General features: G+C 40.5%; 1 protein-coding gene across 7 annotated transcripts in view; it reads right to left on the bottom strand.

Moving 5' to 3' along the window:
• LAMA2 (laminin subunit alpha 2) overlaps window positions 1-21,185 on the bottom strand; it is a 3,858,378-nt gene that overhangs the window by 513,517 nt on the left and 3,323,676 nt on the right. For all 7 annotated transcript variants that reach the window (XM_086927001.1, XM_086926997.1, XM_086927002.1 and 4 more), the window contains 2 exons: window positions 18,736-18,852; window positions 2,910-3,092 (listed from right to left, as the gene is read on the bottom strand). In XM_086927001.1, the coding sequence (XP_086783127.1) occupies window positions 2,910-3,092; window positions 18,736-18,852 (300 nt within the window). The remainder of the gene's footprint in view (window positions 1-2,909; window positions 3,093-18,735; window positions 18,853-21,185) is intronic.

Raw genomic sequence — 21,185 nt, forward strand, 5'->3', positions numbered from 1 at the left:
TATTCTGAGTTCAAGCATACTAAACTCCATTGGGCCAATTCACAGAACTAATCTAAGACAAAATCCTAAATTTACAACTTTTGGTATTCACAGAAGGCATTTAGTAATAGTAAAGTTAGGATTTTGTCTTAAATTAGGATTTTGTCTTCAGTTAGGATGGTGTCTTCAGTTAGAATTTTGTCTTAAGTTAAATTTAAGTTTGTCTTAAATTTTGGCCTTAAGACAAAATCATAATTTAAGACAAAATCATAATTTAAGGTAAAATTCTAATTTAAGACAAAATCCTAACTTTACTACTACTAAATGCCTTCAGTGAATACCAAAAGTAGTAAGTTTAGTATTTTGTCTCAGATTATTTATGTGAATAGGCCGACATGTTTCTATCTTGTCCCAATGGGAAGTTATATTTATAAGATGTTATAAATAAACGACCATTATATCCTATGGGACTGATAGCCTTTCAATAGTGAAAAATTAAATACACTGCATTTCACTATCAGGACGTGTCACACACCTCAGTAAAAGTCCTATTTTTCACATACACTACACCCTGCCCATAAAGCTACCTTGGGCCTACCTTAGGGGTGACTCACATGTAATTAAAGGGAAGGTTACAGCTTGGCAAGGGGGGGAACTTCCCAGGTCGAAATTGCAGTACTAGACTGCACACAGATACTGCAGTGGCAGGTCTGAGTTACATTCACAGGCTGCTCATGTGGGGGCACAATGAGTGCTGCAGGCCTACTGGCAGCATTTGATTTACAGGCCCTGGGCGCACACACAGTGCATTGTACTAGGGGCTTACCAGTAAATTAAATATGGAATCACTAATCCATAAATACAATTTACAGGGACAGCATGTGCACTTTACCACTGATCAGCAGTGATCAGTAGTGGTAAAGTGCTCAGAGTCATAAAACCAATAAAATCAGAGTCCAAAACAGGAGGCCAAAAAGCAAAAAGTCTGGGGATCAACCTGCTGAAAAAGACAGGTCTAACAATGAACATCCAAGTAATAATCCCATATCACACTTTCTTCAAAGCTATTTGCATCCTAAGGCTGCTGCTATATTAAGCTGGGTTAAAACCCCTTCACAAAAGGCCACAAGATGGAACTAGACTGCAACTAGTGGCCTAAAAATGGCATTGGAGGCAAAGTATCTGATTAACAAAATAATATTTTGACTACTTCTCTGAGCTTTATTACTGGAATATTGAGTTTTAAATATTCCCATACCAGTACTTAACTTCCCCTCACCCCTCACACACACGTCTTCAAGACAAGATATGTGTATGTGGATTTAAAAATAGTAAATACATACTTAGCAATGTAAACTTCCCTTCTTGATATTCCGGTTGTCAATATATTGGCCATGACATTTCGGAGTTTTAATATTTTTGTAATTCTATTCTGACATATAAACTTCACTTAAGATCCTTGCATTTTATTTCTTTAATTGAAATTAGACCAGGGGTCTCTAACCTTTTCTGTAATAAGAGCTGCTTATGGTCAATGAAACTCATTGAGAACTACTAATATTATTAGTATTGTAATAGTAACCACACCTGACAAGATTACAATAGTGCAAGATAACGACCAGCGATCACCTCAGCCCGTCAGGTATGGTTGCAAGCCACAATGTATAAAAAGCTTTGTCAATATATAATGACTTTACAAGGGTGGACATAACAGATGTAGCTGCAATCCCTCTGGCACCAAGGTAATGATAACTTTCGTAAATCTTTTTCCCAATATCGTATTATTTATCTCTAAAATATCAGCCTAAAATATATTTTGGAAACTCAGACATTTTTCTCCAACTATCAGCTCATGAGTTCTGAATAAAAAACACATTTTTGTCTCAACTGTATACTCTAAATGTTGGTATACATATAATAATACAACCAAGTAACATATTATAATTTAGTGTTATAGGCTGCACACAGGAAAACTACCTACAGGTACCTGGAGAGCTGCGAATAGCTCACAAGCTACTCATTGCAGAAACCTTTCTTAGACCATCAAGCAGTACTCGCCAACTCAACCACCCTTTCAATTACCCTATGTTTCCAAGTGACCATTTCACAGCCGGTCCTTAAAAGGACAAATAAAACTGCATGTTTGTTACCAAGATGATGACCCTCAAGAGGAAGTTACTGATGTTCACTCAGTAGGCACAAATATACATAAAGGAAAAATCTTGATTAGTAAGATTTTATTTGCCGTAAAGGTGCCCCAGCAAGAATCAGGCATGTGGTAAATGTCCTAGATTTAGGATACAATTAGTCTTACAGATATCCCCCACTCTGGTAGTGTCAATTTTCCTATTTCAAAGTTTGCTTCTGGGTGTCACTGCAAGGGACACCACAGTTTTGAGTGTCTCACTCAATATGCATCTCCCGAGTGGAGACAGATACATTCTCACTCTGTGGTTAGATAGTTATACATTTAGGTTTGGACTTTGGCTCAGTGGAACACAATGGACTCTTAGGGGCATCTTTCCCTTACCAAAATTAATATTATGGCATTAAATGGTGAAGTGATGTCCGGTTAGCCGGGCAAAAGGTATATACTGCATATTCAAGGTAGACATAAAAATTAATGTGCCACAGCATAACCATATTGTGCTATGTGACCAATGTATAACAATTGATTCATCTGAATTACAATATATATCGAAGGTGGACTACACAGTTAAATACTGTCAGGCTGGCACCATGTTCACACAGCACCAAATACTGTCAGTGAACTTCCATTGCTTTCCAGTAATTTCTAATACGTTCTTACATAATTACTCAGCCAAGCCCTTTCAAGTTCCTATTCAATGTAATCTGGGTAACTATAGTTCATCTGGGTAATTATAGTTCAAAGGGAAACCATACATTTTTTTGGTGTAGATTCCACTTACTATTCTTAGCAGGGTCTTTCAATGCAGCATTTGTTTTGGCCACATCATCTTCCAGCTTGCTGTAGTTCTTTTTCAAGCCCAGAAGATTCAGATTCAAGTCTTTAACTTTAGCCAAAACATCATTTGCTGTGCCGTTAGCTTGTCCAGCCTTGTCTTTCACTGCTTGTATCTTTGCAGCTGTGTCTGTTAGGAGAAAATGTGGTTAATGTTAAGGCACATCACATACAAGCACAGGTTGCAGATGTACACTTAGTTTCCAAAAAACAACATTCACATTCAGGATCGATATATCAGTCTGGCAGAGCACAAAATATATTCTCGTTTAACAAAAAGTCTATAAAGTCAGCAATGCAAGCCACCTTTAAAAACAGCAGACACTAAGGTCTGATGGGTTCCACTCTCTTGGTGGATCATTAAAATGCAAGGTTCACATTAGTTCCACTATGGTCACCTGGACTTATAAATCTTGGATTGGCCCTCATTTTGGTAGCTGAGTCCATTTGAAGACTTAGGGTTCCGTATCCCTTCCATTGTTTGGCCCTTGCATGTGTGACAACTTTCAGCACGGAAGTAAGGTTATCTCATTTGGATGACTAGGTAGCTGCAATTGTAAATAGTTGTTGCTGTTTACATAGTCCGGGACAGCCACCTTGTGCTCTGGTCAGTCCTTCAGTTCTCAATTATGTTGTTTTATTTTGTGATCTCAAATGCCATCCTCTGGGATTGCCAAAGATTACATAAAAGTTATGTCTACCTCTACAAAACCCTTCTTGGCAAGTGTAGCACAGATTTTAGACTATATGTGCCCCTTAAAGCAAGGCTGTTACGCACTAGAGTCTTTCAAATCTAATATCATGACTATTCTCTTCCGACTAGAATTGAGTAGTCCATTCCCATTCTTCAAGACAATTTGCTATACAGTTCTATGTATACGAATCTAGCTTGTAATGTTGGCAACTTGTTATTACCTCAACATGGGTAACCCAATTTTTTCCACCTTCCCGCAACTTATGACCTTCTCATGTTTGTGTATCCCTGCGTCCTATGAATGAGATTTATTGTTTATTCTTTTCCTCCTACTTTAATATCCACTTCAGAAGCCTCCCTTCCATTCTCAATCCTTTTTTATCTCCCTGCAACCAAGTTGCCCCCTGACTCCGTTTGTTAAAGGCAAGGGGTGCCCATGAGCTAAGTGGAGAGCCGTGTTATAATGTAAAAAGATAAAAAGTAAATAAATATTAAGTCAAATAAATAAATCAAACCAATGAATAAAGGAAAAACAAAACTGGAATTAAGTTAAATCACCCTCTGTGTGTATCTTGTTACTAAAGATAAACAAAATCTACAGAAATGGTTTATGGTAACATCTTTGCTACGACAGCACAACCCACAAATGGACTCGAAGGAATCACAGATTCACTTCACTTCTCAGCAAAATCAAATGTTTTCCTAAAGTCAGCATTATCCCAACTCAGACTTTAATGAAAGCCACACTCTCAACTTCCCAAGAGAAAAACTTCTACATTCCTGAATCTTACACAGATTTTACAGATGTGTTCATTAAAAAAATGTGTGCCACTTCATAAAGAATATGATTGCACCCTTGAATTGATACCAAAAACCTAGACACCTCTTTGCTCAATCTATCCTTTGTCTAAGAAGGAGGACAAACTTGGGAAATAGTGTGTTGATGAGAACTTGGGGAAAGGTTTTATCCCTCATTGGAAATCCTCTACTGAGGCACCAATCTTTTTCATCCCCAAGGCGAATATTTATTGTAGGCCATATACTGACAAAGTGAAAAAATGCTGTCACAATGAAGAATAGGTCTCCATTACCTTTAATTTCAGTCTTGTTAGATCAAGTCCATTCAGTAAAAACTTCACTTAATTAGACCTCAGAGGAGCACAATTTTGTCCATATTAAAGTGGGAGATGAATGGAAAATTTGTATCAAGACTAGATTCGTGCATTTTGAGTTTCTAGTTATGCCTTTTAGTTTAGGCAATGCTCCCAAATCATACCTCCAACTGGTCGATGGCATCTTCCGTGACATATTACATACCTATTCCAAAATGTATTTTAACAATATCCTTGCAGAATCTGGAGGAACATAGATATTTGAGGAATGTTTTGAGGAGAAAACTACTTTTCCAAGCTAATCAGCATCCTTCCTAGAATTCATCTTGGTAGACCAAGGTGGATCCTAAAAAAGTGGTGGCTGAATGACCGATTTCACACACTGTAAAATAGATACAAAGGTATTTGGGCTTTGACAATTTTTACAGACACTTTCTTCAAGATTTTTCTACAACTGTGATACCCATTGTACGATTAATGAAGAAAGGCTCGCCTTTTCACTGAGGATCAGAACAGCAATGTTTGTCGAAACGTGCATTGAAAATTTTATCCTTGACACCTATCTGTTTTTGTTAGATGAAATATTTGGTATTGAAATGTATTGTCTATATGAATTAATTTTATATTTCTGATTAAAGATTGGTAATTATTTTACTCTGTTGATTTCATTTCTTCTGTAATAGTTACAATTATAGTTTTTGTATATCTTAAATTGCTTGGCAATGATACTTTCCATTCTGGTTTACTTCCATAGACATTCTTTTTCTGGAGTTGAAATTGATTTTTTGATATGAAGTAAAAAAAACATGGATCTTGAAGAAAATTCTTTATAAGCAGATACAACATGTAAGTTAGCTAGAGCAAATGTTACATGTAGTTTCTGAACTGCACAATTACCTGAGATACAGTTGTCATTAACCCCCAATAGATTCAAAGACACAGACATGTTGCTCATTGCCAATCAAATTGATTCTTCTAGCTCTCATGAGCACATCCCTACATTTTTCAAACCGATTAGGCTAAAGACTATACCTAGAATATGCCAGGTATAGCATGATAAAATGAGGCAATATCATTATCCCAAACCTGCGCTCAAACAATATCACTCAGCGCAAAAGACCCCATAACATGAGTTTATTGATGCAACACTGTGTCTAGGGGATCTGCCAAGGAGAATAGTGCTGTGAAGTCATTTTTCAGACTCAACAATAAGCAAGCATAAACAAGTGTTTGGATCGCTTTTTTTTAAATGCATGCAAATTACTTCCTATTTTAAAAATCTACCATCACATAATCGTCACATAACATAGCCATGAACTAGGACATGGCATTCATCATACACAGATTATTGGGAGGCAAGAATCTCAGGGGTATGGCAATTTTATGGGGATCCAGGAAAAGGCCGGAAGCAATCTTAGCTAAATGTCTAAAATAACAATTGAAAAACATATATATTGTCTGATGCAATCTCAAGAAGATTGCTACTACCGCCCTGAAAGCACCTAGATGAGAAGATAGTTGATACATGTAATGTAGCTTATATATTGAGCTCCCACCATAATAGTAGTAAGCTCATTTCCACAGTAAGAGTTCAACTGTCACCGGTGTGCGGAGAAGATGGCTAATCATTTTCATATGTTTTTCAAAAGGAAATTGTTGAACCCATACTATAGTGAGAAACCTATGTATCTTCACGGCAGAGGTCCTATACTCTCTCTTTCTAGCGCGAAAGAAGAGAACTTTCAAGACTAGAAGTGAATGCAGATGATAACCTTCCCTTCCCCAAATATCACCTGATTGAAAACATTTAAAAAATGTAACACATGGAAGGATAAGTATTCACCATTTTAGGGAGTGGCTAGCAGTGCTTAAAGAAGTGGTTAAAGTGGAAACCTTGACTGCTAGGAGTGCAAGGCCGATGGATCATTTTTTGGCGCAAACTACCTTCAGCTAATGTGTAGCAGTGTCTGTGTGTGTCTGTCTCAACATGTTAGAAGCTCAAAACTTCCATGGGCTATATTACCAAGAACGGCGATAACATTATTGCCACCTTAGCGTCAGGAAACTGGTGCTAAAGCAGCGATAAGGGGCTTGATAATATGCCCTTGTGAAGTCCCATAGAAGCCCAGGTTTGATGTCCTTCACACCAGAACCTGGGCTTCTATGGGAATTCTGAAGGGCATATTATCAAGCCCCTTATCGCCGCTTTAGCGGCAGTTTCCTGCAGACAGGGCTGCCTTGGTCTCTTGGTGGTGGCTGTCTAAAGCTCTAGGAGAGACCGAAGAGCAGACCCCTGCAGTGACAATGCTTGCAGCGCGTTCCTGCCCGCTGTGGCACACCGTGCAGGAATGGGGGTGCAATTCCAAAGGAGCACAAGATGAGCCCTCTCCCCCCGCATACACCCCCAGGTCCTGAATCGGCATGGGGCCTTGATAGGGCCCCCTCAGTTGCCTCTCTGAAACCCTTTTCATGATGGGCTCACCACCATGAAATCAGCTGTGGAATGGCAACTCGTAATTTGCTCTGCTGTGCCGGCATCGGCACCACCAGCTTATTGAGGCCTGTTGCAGTCCGTCGGTGCAGCGGGATCCATGATCCCGGTTAAGCTGGCATTCTCGTGGCCACACTGAGAATACTACAGGAGAACTCACAGTGAAGGCAGTGGTCGGACCGCCACCACAAGTACAGCAGTTCTGAGGACCACTGTACTCATGATAAGGCCCTGCACGTGGTTTTCATTGTCAATTGTATCCAGGACCCATGCCTCCCAGTGCTTGTGTGTCTCTGTATCCACGTCTCCCAGGTCTTGTTGTTTCTCGCAGCCAGTTTCTATACCTTAAAAGACCTGTGTGCGGTTGTGTCATCAGTTGTCTCTTAATATACTTCCCTTCCATTGTCCTCTACTCCTTGTAAAACAATGATAGCGTCATGCACAGTATCCCTATTTCCAAGTGTGTCTCTCCCAGTGTCTGTCTCCCAATATTTTTCTCTCTAAATGTAAATTGATACTTGTATAGCGCACTACTCACCCGCAAGGGTCTCAAGGAACTTGTACGAATACCGCTGTGGAACCCATCCTGGATTTCCCTGTGAGGCGTCCACTCCTGGGCACCACCAAGGTAGAGGCCAGGCATCCTTAGCGTTGTGGGGGCCGTTGTGGAGATTAAGCAAGCTATTGCCCAGAGTTGCAGAGTGGGACTCCATGATTGGAATAGGCACCGAGGCGAGAATTATCAGGTCCGTGGAATTTTGAGCCCAAGACCCGCCGAGGTGGGGAATTGAACTCTGGTCCCAGGCTAGACCTCTGCATCAGGGTCTGCCGCTCGAATGATTGAGCCACACTTCTCTGATACATTTTTCTTTCTGTGTCCACGCCTCCATACATGATTTCCTGACTGTATCCATGCCTGTGCTGCAACATTTTTCAAAATCTTGATTTCAACATGTTACAGTGCTACCAATTTCAAACACATATTAATCATCTTAATTAAATAACAAAGGACCACTGTCAGTTGTAAGTACCATGGACACCAGTTTAGAAAATTCATTCTTCAATTTTAAGTGGATAGATGTGGTACCTGATTATAACATATTGACATGACACTCTCAATCAAAGAATAACTATTGTAATGTAGGGATGTATGACGGTACAATGCGTACCGTTACAACGTGTACCTTTACGACGCAGGTTTATGATGTAATCAGAAAGATGCTGGTACTTCCATGTAGATTAAGTAAGTTACTTTATGTAAGTTAAGATGTTAATAAGATAAAATGATAACCCCATCAGGAGCAGCTGTCCTGCTCCTCAGCCCTCACCCAACTGACATTCACAAACCTCTAACATTCCATTCATCCAACATTCCACATCACATGCATTCTAGCTGAGCAGCAGGAAGACATAAGATACAACAGTTTAACAACGCAAGTTGTTACAATGACTTGCGTTGGGGGGCGCTGGATAGTGAATAGTTTAATTTACTATTCCAACTCCAGTCCCCGTGGATACTAGGGAAGGTGTTGGATAGTAAAACTATCCCCTATCCTAGAGCGCCCTCCAGCGATAGTCGTTGTAACGACTTTCGTTGTAAATCCTGCGTTGTAACGGTACCGCGTTGTAACGGTTCTGTTGTAAAGGATGTTTCCCGTAATGTAGGGTCAGCCAAAGGGATAAGTCACCACAAACATTGGGCACTGGTTGCTCCTTACACTGTGATATAATTCATCTTAGGGAACATACAGGAGTCATTGGTGAGCACACAAACTCTAACACCTAAAACAGCATTTAATGTTATACAGGCCTGAATCATCAGTGGCTTTACCACACCTTTGCAAGGCACCTGGAAAGCGTGAATTCCTGCTTGTTACTCTAAATCGTGGGCAGTTTTCACGCTATATTGTAGTGTAAACTTGTGAGCCGCTGTATTGCCAAGGCATTTCTGACAATCTTTATTTCTGATACAGCCGGTAACATCTATTGCCCAAAAATAATAGATATACCTCCAGAAACGTAAACACAAGGAGATGATGGACGGCTCGCTGAAACTTTTCAGACACTCACCCCCAGTCACAAATATGGGTTGAATCCATCACTGGTCTTTATCTCACTTTACCACCCCAGTTCAGACCCAGCTATATGCAAATCAGTCTTGACCCTGTGCCTCATGGTAACAGTCCAGCCCGAACTGCCGATCCAGGTGAGACCTGGACCGCAAACAAACTTCCTGGGACCGGTTTCGGGGTAACACTCCTCATCAGCCAGGCGAGCTTGAATCCATTGGTAAAGTGAGCAAGGGACCCACATCTGGGCATACCCTGCCAACTTAGGGCAAACATAGCAAACACAAGTAGATGATGGGCGGAGAACTGAACCTTTTCATACACTCACTTCCAGAAAAGTGGTACTCCCAATGTGCATTTTTTGTTGAATGAAAAGAAAAGAAAAATGTGGCTGACCAAGGTTCGCATTCAAATTTCGTAGTAGGAAAAGTTCAAATGGTTGTGCAAATCACATCCGGGGCTAACCGCACAGAAGCTCCACTGTCTGGGCAGATACCAAGTTGCATAGGTGAGGGATGGTGCACCAAAGAAAGTCAGTAGCAATGAGGTGATTTGAAAAAAGTTCCTTTATTATTAGAAATCGTTAAAAGGCCTCAGCCAACGCGTTTCGTCCCCAAGGGGACTTCGTCGGGGCAAAAAACAGCGAGTATTTAAGGGTGCGCCCAGGACATGCTAATCCTAAACACTAGGCGTCCACATAAGTTGACGACAAACTCAGTCTAATATAGATCACAATGTATGAGTGATCAAAAATAGAGAGGTTAAATAGTCATTCCTGTCATAGCGGCTCAATCTATCTGTACTTTGCAGAGAATAATGATCTAGGAACTCGGTCTGTATCAATGTGGAGGGAAGAAGGAATTTGTGATCCTACCAATTTCCTTTGGTTAACTGTACTTATCAGGGGGGGAAAGGATCACTTGTCCTGCATAACTCTGGGTATGCTGTGACTGTTCCGAATTGTCCCAATATTAACCCTCATGCACGTGCTGGTAAAGGTGTGGTATAAAGCGGTATATCTTTTTGTCCGCCGTCCCTCGCACGTGAGTGCATAATCATTGGGTTGTTTTTTGTCATGCAACCTCCATCCAGGAGGCATTACCCATTGTTAAAAACAGTAGTGATTAGTGATTGTGAAAAAGTGATGGCTAAAATTGTCTCTCTTAATCAGAAAAATTATTTATTCGTTCTGTATATGGAGGCAATGGTTAAAAAATGTTAAGGAGGTGAACACGAGTTATTATGACTCGTACACACTAAGTGAAGTACAAGGTCGACATGTTTCAGCCCTTCTATATGCCTGATAGGTCATGTGGGCTTTCTTCAGGACCGTGGAGTGAACTAGAGACCTCTCACGTCTCTAGTGGTGATAAGAAAATTCAGAGGAGCATAGCTTTATGTAGCTCCTTAAGAGGTCAAAAAGTACCTGCAAAAAAACAACATAGAGGACAGGGGTAAGGGTAAGGGAAAACATATAAGACTTTCACACTGGTTGGATGGACCAGGAACATATAAAACGCATATTATGCGCAGCAACTAAAAAATGGCAATACTTAGCACTGACTTCCCCACTTAAAGAATAGGGTCAACTCACTCATAATTGGCAAAATAGTTCTCATATTTCATTGTTTTTCATGATTGGTAGGCATTTAGATTCAGTTGTTTCAAAGTTTCATGCTTCAAATGCATTCATGCGATTATATTATTTTAAAGGTGTATTATTTTAAAGGTGTAATTTTCATTCACACGTTCCTTTTGCAGCAGGCATTATGTCTCCTTTGACTGCCTGCTCATGGTACTATTGATCGTAAAGATGGTAAGTTTTTGGACGTTTTCTATGGGGTGACACGAAGTTGATGAGTGTCTAGAATCTGTTAGTATAATCTATTGTATAGCGTTCGCTTGCATTCTTTTTCTACACGCGTTCGTTTCTCAGCTGGCATTCTGTTTTCTACAACAGCGTTTTACTATTGTGCTGTAAGCCGCCTTCTGGATTTCAGATAACAGATTTGGCAAGTTGATAGATGGTTTCTATGGAGTGACACGGGGTCGAAAACTGTCTTAGTTCAGACGCATTGGTGTAATTAATTTTACCGCATTCATTCACATAATTGTTTCTCACGTGTATATTTTACAACAGGCATTCTGTTTCAATTAACTGCGTTTTTTGCGCTGCATGCCGACTTCTGAAGTTCGCCCTCGGGAATAAACTTCCATATCTGTACATAGTATATCAACATACCTCCGTTCTTGACTACAATGAGCCTCATCGGTTTCAGGGTGGGTCAGGGAGGCACACTAAAACAGTAAACATACTATCAGAACTTTGTGTTGTAGGTTTGTTATACTTTACAGTTTCACCGCGTTGTGCTCCTCGTGGTACCTCTGGCTCTCCATACACTGCTTGTGCTGACTCTGCCACCTCTGTCCCGGATTACCAGAGGCATTTCCGGGGTAGTGCTTTTGTTGGTGGTGGTGCAATGGAGATAGAGGAAAGACCATAGTTGTTACTTTCCGGTGGAGTTGACACTTAATCTAGATCTTTAGAATGGTTGTAGGCAGATTTAATAATTCGAGGTAATCATTTATAGCCTCAAGGATGATTTAAAAAAAGGTGCTGATTTAAGGTTGGATAGAGATAGGCAAACCTTAATAAAAATTGACATCATCCATTATAAATTGAGCCCCATGGGATATTATCGTTCAGACCGTTAACATCAGTGTGGAGTCTATTCACCCACCGTTGCTCTTTTTCAAAGAGAATTCTCTCTGCATTGTGGTCTTTATTGTGCAGTGTCTCTAGAATAACCCATTGCAGATCTTTCACAGTGTGGCCGGCTTCTAGGTAGTGACTTGACATCTTTGTGGTCGCCTTTTTACATTTCACATTGCTGCGATGCTCACAAATTCGTTGCTTAACTTTCCTGCAAGTCATGCCTATATAGTTTTTTTTACAAGGGCAAGTTATCATATATATGGCATGACTTGTGTTGCAGTTAGTGTGATGTAAAATTCTCCAATTGAAATCAGGGAGTAGTTGTATGTCTTTGGTCACTTTTGTAAGGGGACATACAGAACAGGTTCCACAAGGGAAATGGCCCATTACTGGGCTCATGTCCAGTGGTGATTTCACTGTGGTTAGTTGTTTTCTGAGCCGGGGTCTGGTATGGACCAGAATATCTTTGAGATTATGGGTTCTTTTGTTGGCAAAACGAGGTTTGGGCCAGTGAATGTCGGCTGAAGTTAAAATCCTCCAGTTCTTATTGATTATCTTTTTTAGTTTGTTGCTTGCTGGGCCATATGTGGTCACGCAGGTGGTGATGTCAACTTCTGGTTCATTTGGTATAGACACCATGAGATTTTCTCTTTGTTGATTGCGGGCTCTTTTTTTGCATTTATCAACAATTCTCTTAGGGTAATGTCTTTCTACCAATTTTTCGCTTAACTCATTGGCTTGTTCTTTGTACTCCTTTAGCTTGCTACAATTACGTCGTAGTCTTAAAAATTGGCTGAATGGAAGGTTTTCCCTCAGGGGTTTAGGATGAAAACTCTGGTAGGAGAGTAAGCTGTTTTTAGAAGTCGGTTTTGAGTATGTTTTGGTTTGCAAGGTCGAACCTTCAGAGTAGATAGTGATGTCCAGAAAATCAAGTTGTTTTTTATTTGCTGTGTAGGTAAATTTTAGCCATTGGTCCCGGGTATTGATCCATGTATGGAAGTTGATCAGACTGGACATGTCTCCTTGCCAGATGAGTATAACATCATCGATATATCGAGGCCAAAACAAAATATGTTGTTGAAAAGGGTTAACTGGATTATTTACATGTGTTTCTTCAAATTGGCTCACGTAGAGCCCCGCCACACTCGGCGCAAACGTACTTCCCATGGAAGTTCCATGACATTGTTGAAACAGGGTGTCTTCATATTTAAAATAATTCTCAGTCAAGGCAAGCCTACAACATTCGAGGACAAAATGTCTGGGGGTCTTATGTTCCCAGTCAATGTTAAAGACTATGGTCTCGAGTGTTTCCAAAGTTTTTTCTTGAGGTAGGCTTGTGTAGAGGCTCTCTACATCCATTCCTACAAGTATCATGTTGTTTTCCGAGTATGAAAAGTCTTGGAGCAGATTCAGGAGGTCCCTTGTGTCCTTCAGGTAGGTAGGGGTCCTTTGAACTATGGGTTTGAGAAAGTAATCCGCAAACTGTGACAATGGTTCAAGGACCGAACCTATTCCTGAAACGATGGGCCTTCCAGGTGGTGGTGTACGTGGTTTATGTATTTTAGGGAGCGAGTAGAAATAGGGTGTTCTAGGGTTGTTAGTCTCTAGGAATTGTGCTTCTTTTGTTGAGATCCAATTGTTCGTCTCTGCTTCTGTCACCATTAGTGATATTGTTTTCTGTATTCTGGGTGTTGGATCTACATCTATTTTCTTGTAGAACTTCTGGTCCGAAAGTAGTTCTTTGCATTGTTGATCGTACCCTTCTTTTGAGAGGAGTACTACTCCACCCCCTTTGTCTGCTTGTTTTATGACGAGATTTTCATCGTCTTTTAGTTCTCTCAATGCCTGTTGTTCTGCTCGAGAAAGGTTTTGAAATGGTTTCTTTGTGTTCTCTTTTAGTCCGTCTATTTCCTTCATGACGGCCTGTTCAAACGTCACAATCTCTATGGGTACTTGTGTGTTTAAAGGACAGAAAGTCGATTTCTTCCTTAAGGTAGTATCTCCATCTGAGGGTTGTATAGGTTGGTTACCGAAGAAGGCTTTGAGTTTCAGCTTCCTGCAGAATTCAGCAATTTCGCATTTCATCTTGAAGGTGTCCAAATTAGGTGTTGGGACGTATCCCAGACCTTTATTGAGTACTTCCTCTTGGTCTTTTGTCAGTACCTTATCTGTAAGATTTATGATGAGGGAGTTGTGTTGGTTCCTGCTTTCCCCCGGGTGACACTCCTGGTCTGGACCTGGCGTGTTTGATCCTGCCAAGTTATTCCTTTTTGTTTTGGGCCTCGACTGTTCTGGCCTCTCCCTAAAAAAGGCGGTCCCTGTTGGTAATTGCCCCTCATCTGTTGTTGCATTTGGTGTGGAGGACCTTGATAGTATGGGTCTACCCAACCTTGGAAGTGAGGATTGAACGGGGGGAATGGCATCATTGGTGGATTCATTGCAAACTGTGGTGTACGCCAGTAATTGCGGCCACGTCGGTTCCCTCTTTTGTTACGAAACCTCCCTCGATGATTATTAGAGAAATCATCACCACTCCAGTCAGAGCCATCAGTTGAAGATTCACTATTGGTACTGTTATTGGACGCACTATTGTTAGGCTTATAGTCTTTGTGGCTGTAAGGATGTATGCGTTCCAAAGAGAACTTTTTCAATTCTTTCTATGTACAGATATGGAAGTTTATTCCCGAGGGCGAACTTCAGAAGTCGGCATGCAGCGCAAAAAACGCAGTTAATTGAAACAGAATGCCTGTTGTAAAATATACACGTGAGAAACAATTATGTGAATGAATGCGGTAAAATTAATTACACCAATGCGTCTGAACTAAGACAGTTTTCGACCCCGTGTCACTCCATAGAAACCATCTATCAACTTGCCAAATCTGTTATCTGAAATCCAGAAGGCGGCTTACAGCACAATAGTAAAACGCTGTTGTAGAAAACAGAATGCCAGCTGAGAAACGAACGCGTGTAGAAAAAGAATGCAAGCGAACGCTACACAATAGATTATACTAACAGATTCTAGACACTCATCAACTTCGTGTCACCCCATAGAAAACGTCCAAAAACTTACCATCTTTACGATCAATAGTACCATGAGCAGGCAGTCAAAGGAGACATAATGCCTGCTGCAAAAGGAACGTGTGAATGAAAATTACACCTTTAAAATAATACACCTTTAAAATAATATAATCGCATGAATGCATTTGAAGCATGAAACTTTGAAACAACTGAATCTAAATGCCTACCAATCATGAAAAACAATGAAATATGAGAACTATTTTGCCAATTATGAGTGAGTTGACCCTATTCTTTAAGTGGGGAAGTCAGTGCTAAGTATTGCCATTTTTTAGTTGCTGCGCATAATATGCGTTTTATATGTTCCTGGTCCATCCAACCAGTGTGAAAGTCTTATATGTTTTCCCTTACCCTTACCCCTGTCCTCTATGTTGTTTTTTTGCAGGTACTTTTTGACCTCTTAAGGAGCTACATAAAGCTATGCTCCTCTGAATTTTCTTATCACCACTAGAGACGTGAGAGGTCTCTAGTTCACTCCACGGTCCTGAAGAAAGCCCACATGACCTATCAGGCATATAGAAGGGCTGAAACATGTCGACCTTGTACTTCACTTAGTGTGTACGAGTCATAATAACTCGTGTTCACCTCCTTAAAAATTTTTAACCATTGCCTCCATATACAGAACGAATAAATAATTTTTCTGATTAAGAGAGACAATTTTAGCCATCACTTTTTCACAATCACTAATCACTACTGTTTTTAACAATGGGTAATGCCTCCTGGATGGAGGTTGCATGACAAAAAACAACCCAATGATTATGCACTCACGTGCGAGGGACGGCGGACAAAAAGATATACCGCTTTATACCACACCTTTACCAGCACGTGCATGAGGGTTAATATTGGGACGATTCGGAACAGTCACAGCATACCCAGAGTTATGCAGGACAAGTGATCCTTTCCCCCCCTGATAAGTACTAGGAACTCGGTCCTCATGTCAAACAGATGGAACATAAGTAGATTGGGGGCATATATATAAATAAACCAATCCCTGGTTGGTGAAAATGATGTCACGCCAGGACTGGATCAGTATTGGAAATACTAACACCCGCACAGTGCAACCGGATACAGGAACTGTGATGTATGTAAAAGACAGCAAGTGATAGGGCATGTATCAATCCTGTTCACGGCTTGTGTACTATTCTCCCCATGATAAAGGAATATGCTGGTTACAAAATATCGGTCTACGAAATGCCAGAAGTTCAAAAGGATTTTTGTTGTGATTCAAGGTCAGCCACATATGACACTGAAGTTGTAGAAGCACCTGACTTTCATTTAATGTATTAGTTAATTTCAGGCTAAGCAGCACTTTAAAACTACGATTTGACCTCAATCACTATAAAGCGCTACATGTACACTATAAATATGAACAAGCTTTCGTACCAGAACTGACACCTGTAGGGGAGATGAAAAGCATCAGAAAACCATGAAGGGATGGCACTTGCTAGTGACATGTAGACCAGCTTCCACTGCTGAATTTTAAGTCAAAAAGATAGTAAGCTGTACCACTCCACAGTAGCGCAACATTACACATGTGCACCAGAAATAAGTCCTTTGTCAGGAGCCATCATATTCTGGTGATATTTGATCACCTGCCATTCCAGTTTAAGAAGACTTTAATAAAGGAACAGCTAACTTCATGACCAAAGGCTCCAAGACATACTCATGCACTCACCCACAGGGAGCATTCGCCAGGGTAAACTAGCAAATTAAGATCGCTGGTTGCTTTTCCAACTCTAAAAAGAATTTCATGATGTAAGCTATGTGTGGTATGCATAGAGATAGGTACAAAATACACTACTCTTCACACTTCCTGTATGGGCTTCCTATATGCTAAGTCAACAGCAAGAAGATATAGCATTAAGATACTAGAACCAGACTACTAACCCTTGCAATTGTGTGCCCATATGAAGCATAGTTCTGATTTAAAAAAAAAAAAAAAAAAGCTCACACTGGAATGATATGACCTATTTAGTTCAGATGGATATTCATTATGCAGCAAATTTACCTGTGGGGTAAATGTGCTCAAATACAATATGCAACCTAAATTATGATCCTATTCTCATATGGATTTGCGTGTATGATCAATCCTTCAGCAATGCACAATCAATAATCAGCTACTTCAAAATACAATAGAGTTAAGGGCCTGATTTAGGAGTCGGCAGAGGGAATACGCTGTCACAAATGCGACAGATAACCAGTCCGCCGCATTATGATCCCCATAGGGTAGCATGTGATCGTAATACGGCGAACGGGATATCCGTCACATTTGTGACAGGGTGTTCCCCTCCACGACTTCTAAATCAGGCCCTAAATGTTTTAAGGTCCCTTTACTGTCCTTTACTATCCAGGATGTTGGCCTTAGGGATTTCTAACTAGGACCTCTCAATCAGTTACCAGCGTCCTATTCTTCTTGGTATATTCTACTAGATAACTTTCTAATGGAGGGGTTATTTACTAAGGTTCTTCATGCACACACACCTGGCACAAGACAACACAAAGCTTTGTATCAATTTACTTACCACTAAGAATGCCTACGATTGAGCACAAAATTGCATAGTGCTGCGTAAGCACCCATGCTCTCTTAGGAGATAATCCCTCGAGTTCCAAAATATATAATAGGATTAGCCTCTATTCACAAATGAGTGCCAAAAATCACACCAGAAATCCATAACAAATTGAAATGTATTCATCAGTGTGTGTCCGCAGACCATATAGTTATTAAAACAAAGACGTTTTGATTCTCCACAAGCAATCTTCTACGAAGGTAGAGGGTTTGTTCACTGTTAATGTCAAGCGTGTGGAAGATCAGATACTTCTTGTATTGAGACTGCTGTTTTCTACCCTGTTTGTAAGCTTTGCCATCAGAGATCTTCAATTAAAAGGAGCAAAAACAATTACACAAGTAATTCTAGAAACCAAGAACGTGTTATGCACCTGTTCGCCAGACCCCCATACCCTTGGGAAAATGGGCCAGATTCACAAAAGTAATCTGAGACAAAATCCTAACTTTATGACTTTTGGTATTCATAAAGGGCATTTAGACGAAGTAAAGTTACGATTTTGTTTCAGTTAAACTTAAGTTTTACTTAAGTTAAACTTAAGACTAGACCTTAAGTTTGACTGAGACAAAATCCTAACTTTCCTACTCCTAAATGCCCTTTGTGAATACCAAAAATCGTAAAGTTAGGATTTTGTCTCAGATTACTTTTGTAAATCGAGCCCTAAAGCTGTAACAAACCACAAATGACTAGCCCCGTTTGCCACACACTCTAAACTGAACTTTCTCTGCATACAAGATATGGAGAAATACGATAAAAAGAATAACTACTGGTATGTATGATTTGTATGTGTAATATACAGTCAATAGCAGCAGCCTGAAAATGAATGGATTCACTAATGCGTCAAAGATTTCTTGCACATCTGTCTGCCACAAATGAATGAGAAGGAGAAAAAATATAAAATTCACATCTGACATAAGTTATCACCCCTTCAATTGTGGGTGAAAGTCTAAGGGCAGCCTTCATCTGTTAATAAATAACAAGACATGCAGAAATACACTATAGACAAACCTATGAAACGTGATGGATAAAAGCCATGGCCCATTAGCACTTACCACTGGGAATTGAAGACAGTTTCCCAAGGGTATTATTCAAGTCTCTGAGAAGATCATGGTTCTTTCTTTCTGCATTCTGCATCCTCTGGCGTATGCCGTTCAGGTGGTCTCCATTCTCTGTGGAATAAAAAAAAAAATCATGCTTAATTCCCACCTTTTCTAAGCGATTGCAAAGAGTACGCTAGCATCAATGTGAACAGCAAGACAACCAGTGAGTACCATCACACAGTATGAAGCTCAAATCTGCAATGGATACAAATTAAATTGAATGTACCCAGTTCACTTTTTTTGAGTGCCAAATTCCACACGCCCTACTTTCAGCCACGTTAATCAATATTGCATAACCTATTCATACAATTAATGGATTCTTCATATGCATCTGCTACTCATGTGATACGTTTGAGAAGTTACAGTCGGAAGGTGCTGCTTAAATATGTCGGCCAATGTTTCAGCCGATTGAAAGTATGACATTTACTTTCCCACTGTCATGCAGTTTATGGGAGAGTATGTTAATTTTTTACCCATCACCCTTGGTCAAGTAGGAACAGTTCATGTCAATGTTGCAATACTTAACTTAGAAAACCAAGATGCTACAGAAAAGAAATGCAACACGATTCAGCTTTGATGCCATGGAAGGGCCATGATGATGTACATTCTAGTAAATAACTTTTGTGATTTTAAAGTGTATGATTTGTTTTTAACATGTACTTTTATGTTCTTTTTGACCGAATAAAGTTTATTTTAAACCTTGAATTTAAAAAACCTTACATGAATTTAAGTTAAGGAAGTCTTAGCACTGTTTACAATTTTGACAAGTCTAGGTTATTTATGATATTTAGCGCCACGAAACCAATCTGGTATACTTAGGGCCTGATTATGAGTTTGGCGGCGTAGGAGCGGAATGTCAGATCGGCGCCCTGCTCCATACCACCAGATTTGACTGCCAGCTCCCCGTTAGATTAGGAGTTTTTGCCTTGTCTGGTGGGCGGTCTTTTGGCGGTGCCTATTAGAAAGGCACTGCAATGGTAGCGCCAAAGCCAATTCTTGCCTGTCATCAACTATGAAGTCCATGCTCTGCAGGAACTGGGGGTACATGCACACAAGGAGGCACACACTGTGCCCCCCACATGCAACCCTGTCCTTGAGGCAACAGGATGTTTCATAAGGCCCCCTTTGTTTCCTCTCCACCACCCTTTCCATGGAGGGCTTACAGCCATAATAAGGGTGGATGCGAGGAAACTCATAATATGCTTGGCGGTTCCGCAGTGGCACCACCAGCATACTGCTGCCTCACACTGCTGCAACACCGCCGAGGCATCACCGAACCCTGCTGGTTGAAGAACTAGTAATAGGGCGGTTGGACCGCCGGTGCTGCAGGGTACGCACCGCCACCCTGGCATTCACAATACGCTGATACTGATTATATTATGTGACCTTTTTTCTCTGTGCTATTGATCATTTTGTATTTTTGATTTTATTGTTTTTATCAACTGATTTACTTTGATATGTGACAGTGGCAACTTCCACATTCAAGTGTTCTGGCATTCCCCCCATTTTTTAAGATCCTGCAGTCTGATAGTTTGAAGCTGTGCACCACTTCTTCAGATTCACAGACTGCCAGTAGAAAGCATGCACAGAGTGTGCATGACAGCCTGAACAAGTTCTCCTTGCCTACCAAGGCAAAAGCGTTATGCGCATACTTTTTCCCCAGTCAGTGTGACAACCTCAAGCAGTTTTGGACTGACTCTAAAAAAATCATACACAACAAACTGTGCATGTTGTATTGTATTGTATCTTACTCTTGTATAGCGCGACTGCCGCCCTACGGGTATCCAGGCGCTCTTGAGGAAAAACACTATCAGATGGAAACCGCAAATTAAAAGACTAGATGATGGTCGCCAGGGTCTCAGACTTTGGCGAATGCATGTATTGGTGGGTTAGAAGACCTCTTCTAGACGAGAAACAGTAATTACTACGAGGGTTGAACAACACGTTGCCTTTGCAATACGGTCAGAACAACAAATGCGTCTTAACTACACATACATTTACCATGCATGCCTTAGGTAAAGCAGTGCTGGACTTTAAAGTCGAATGCTTTCCCTACTGTTGCGCAGACTGGATTTGGAATAGTAAATTATAGTGTTCCAAAGTCCATCGCTTTCCCTAAGGCAAGTTGTTGCAAAGACTTGTGTGGACAAGGAATTCGTGGTTTAGAAGCATTCTTTGTTTTGACCACGTTGTTAAGGAACGCGTAGTTTAGGCATGCGTGGTTGTGTCATAGAACACTTCTAGACTGTATGTGCAATTTGTGCATTTAGAGTCCTGACAGTCACCACTCTACACGAGTAGAGGTGGGACTTGAAGCAGGACTCACACTTCTCTATCAGAGTGCTGCCTCTCAACACTAACCAACTGCAAGTCCCAGGGCTACTATTACAGCATGATTAACA

This window comes from Lissotriton vulgaris, chromosome 6 (assembly GCF_964263255.1).
Source record: "Lissotriton vulgaris chromosome 6, aLisVul1.2, whole genome shotgun sequence".
Taxonomy (NCBI): Eukaryota; Metazoa; Chordata; class Amphibia; order Caudata; family Salamandridae; genus Lissotriton; species Lissotriton vulgaris.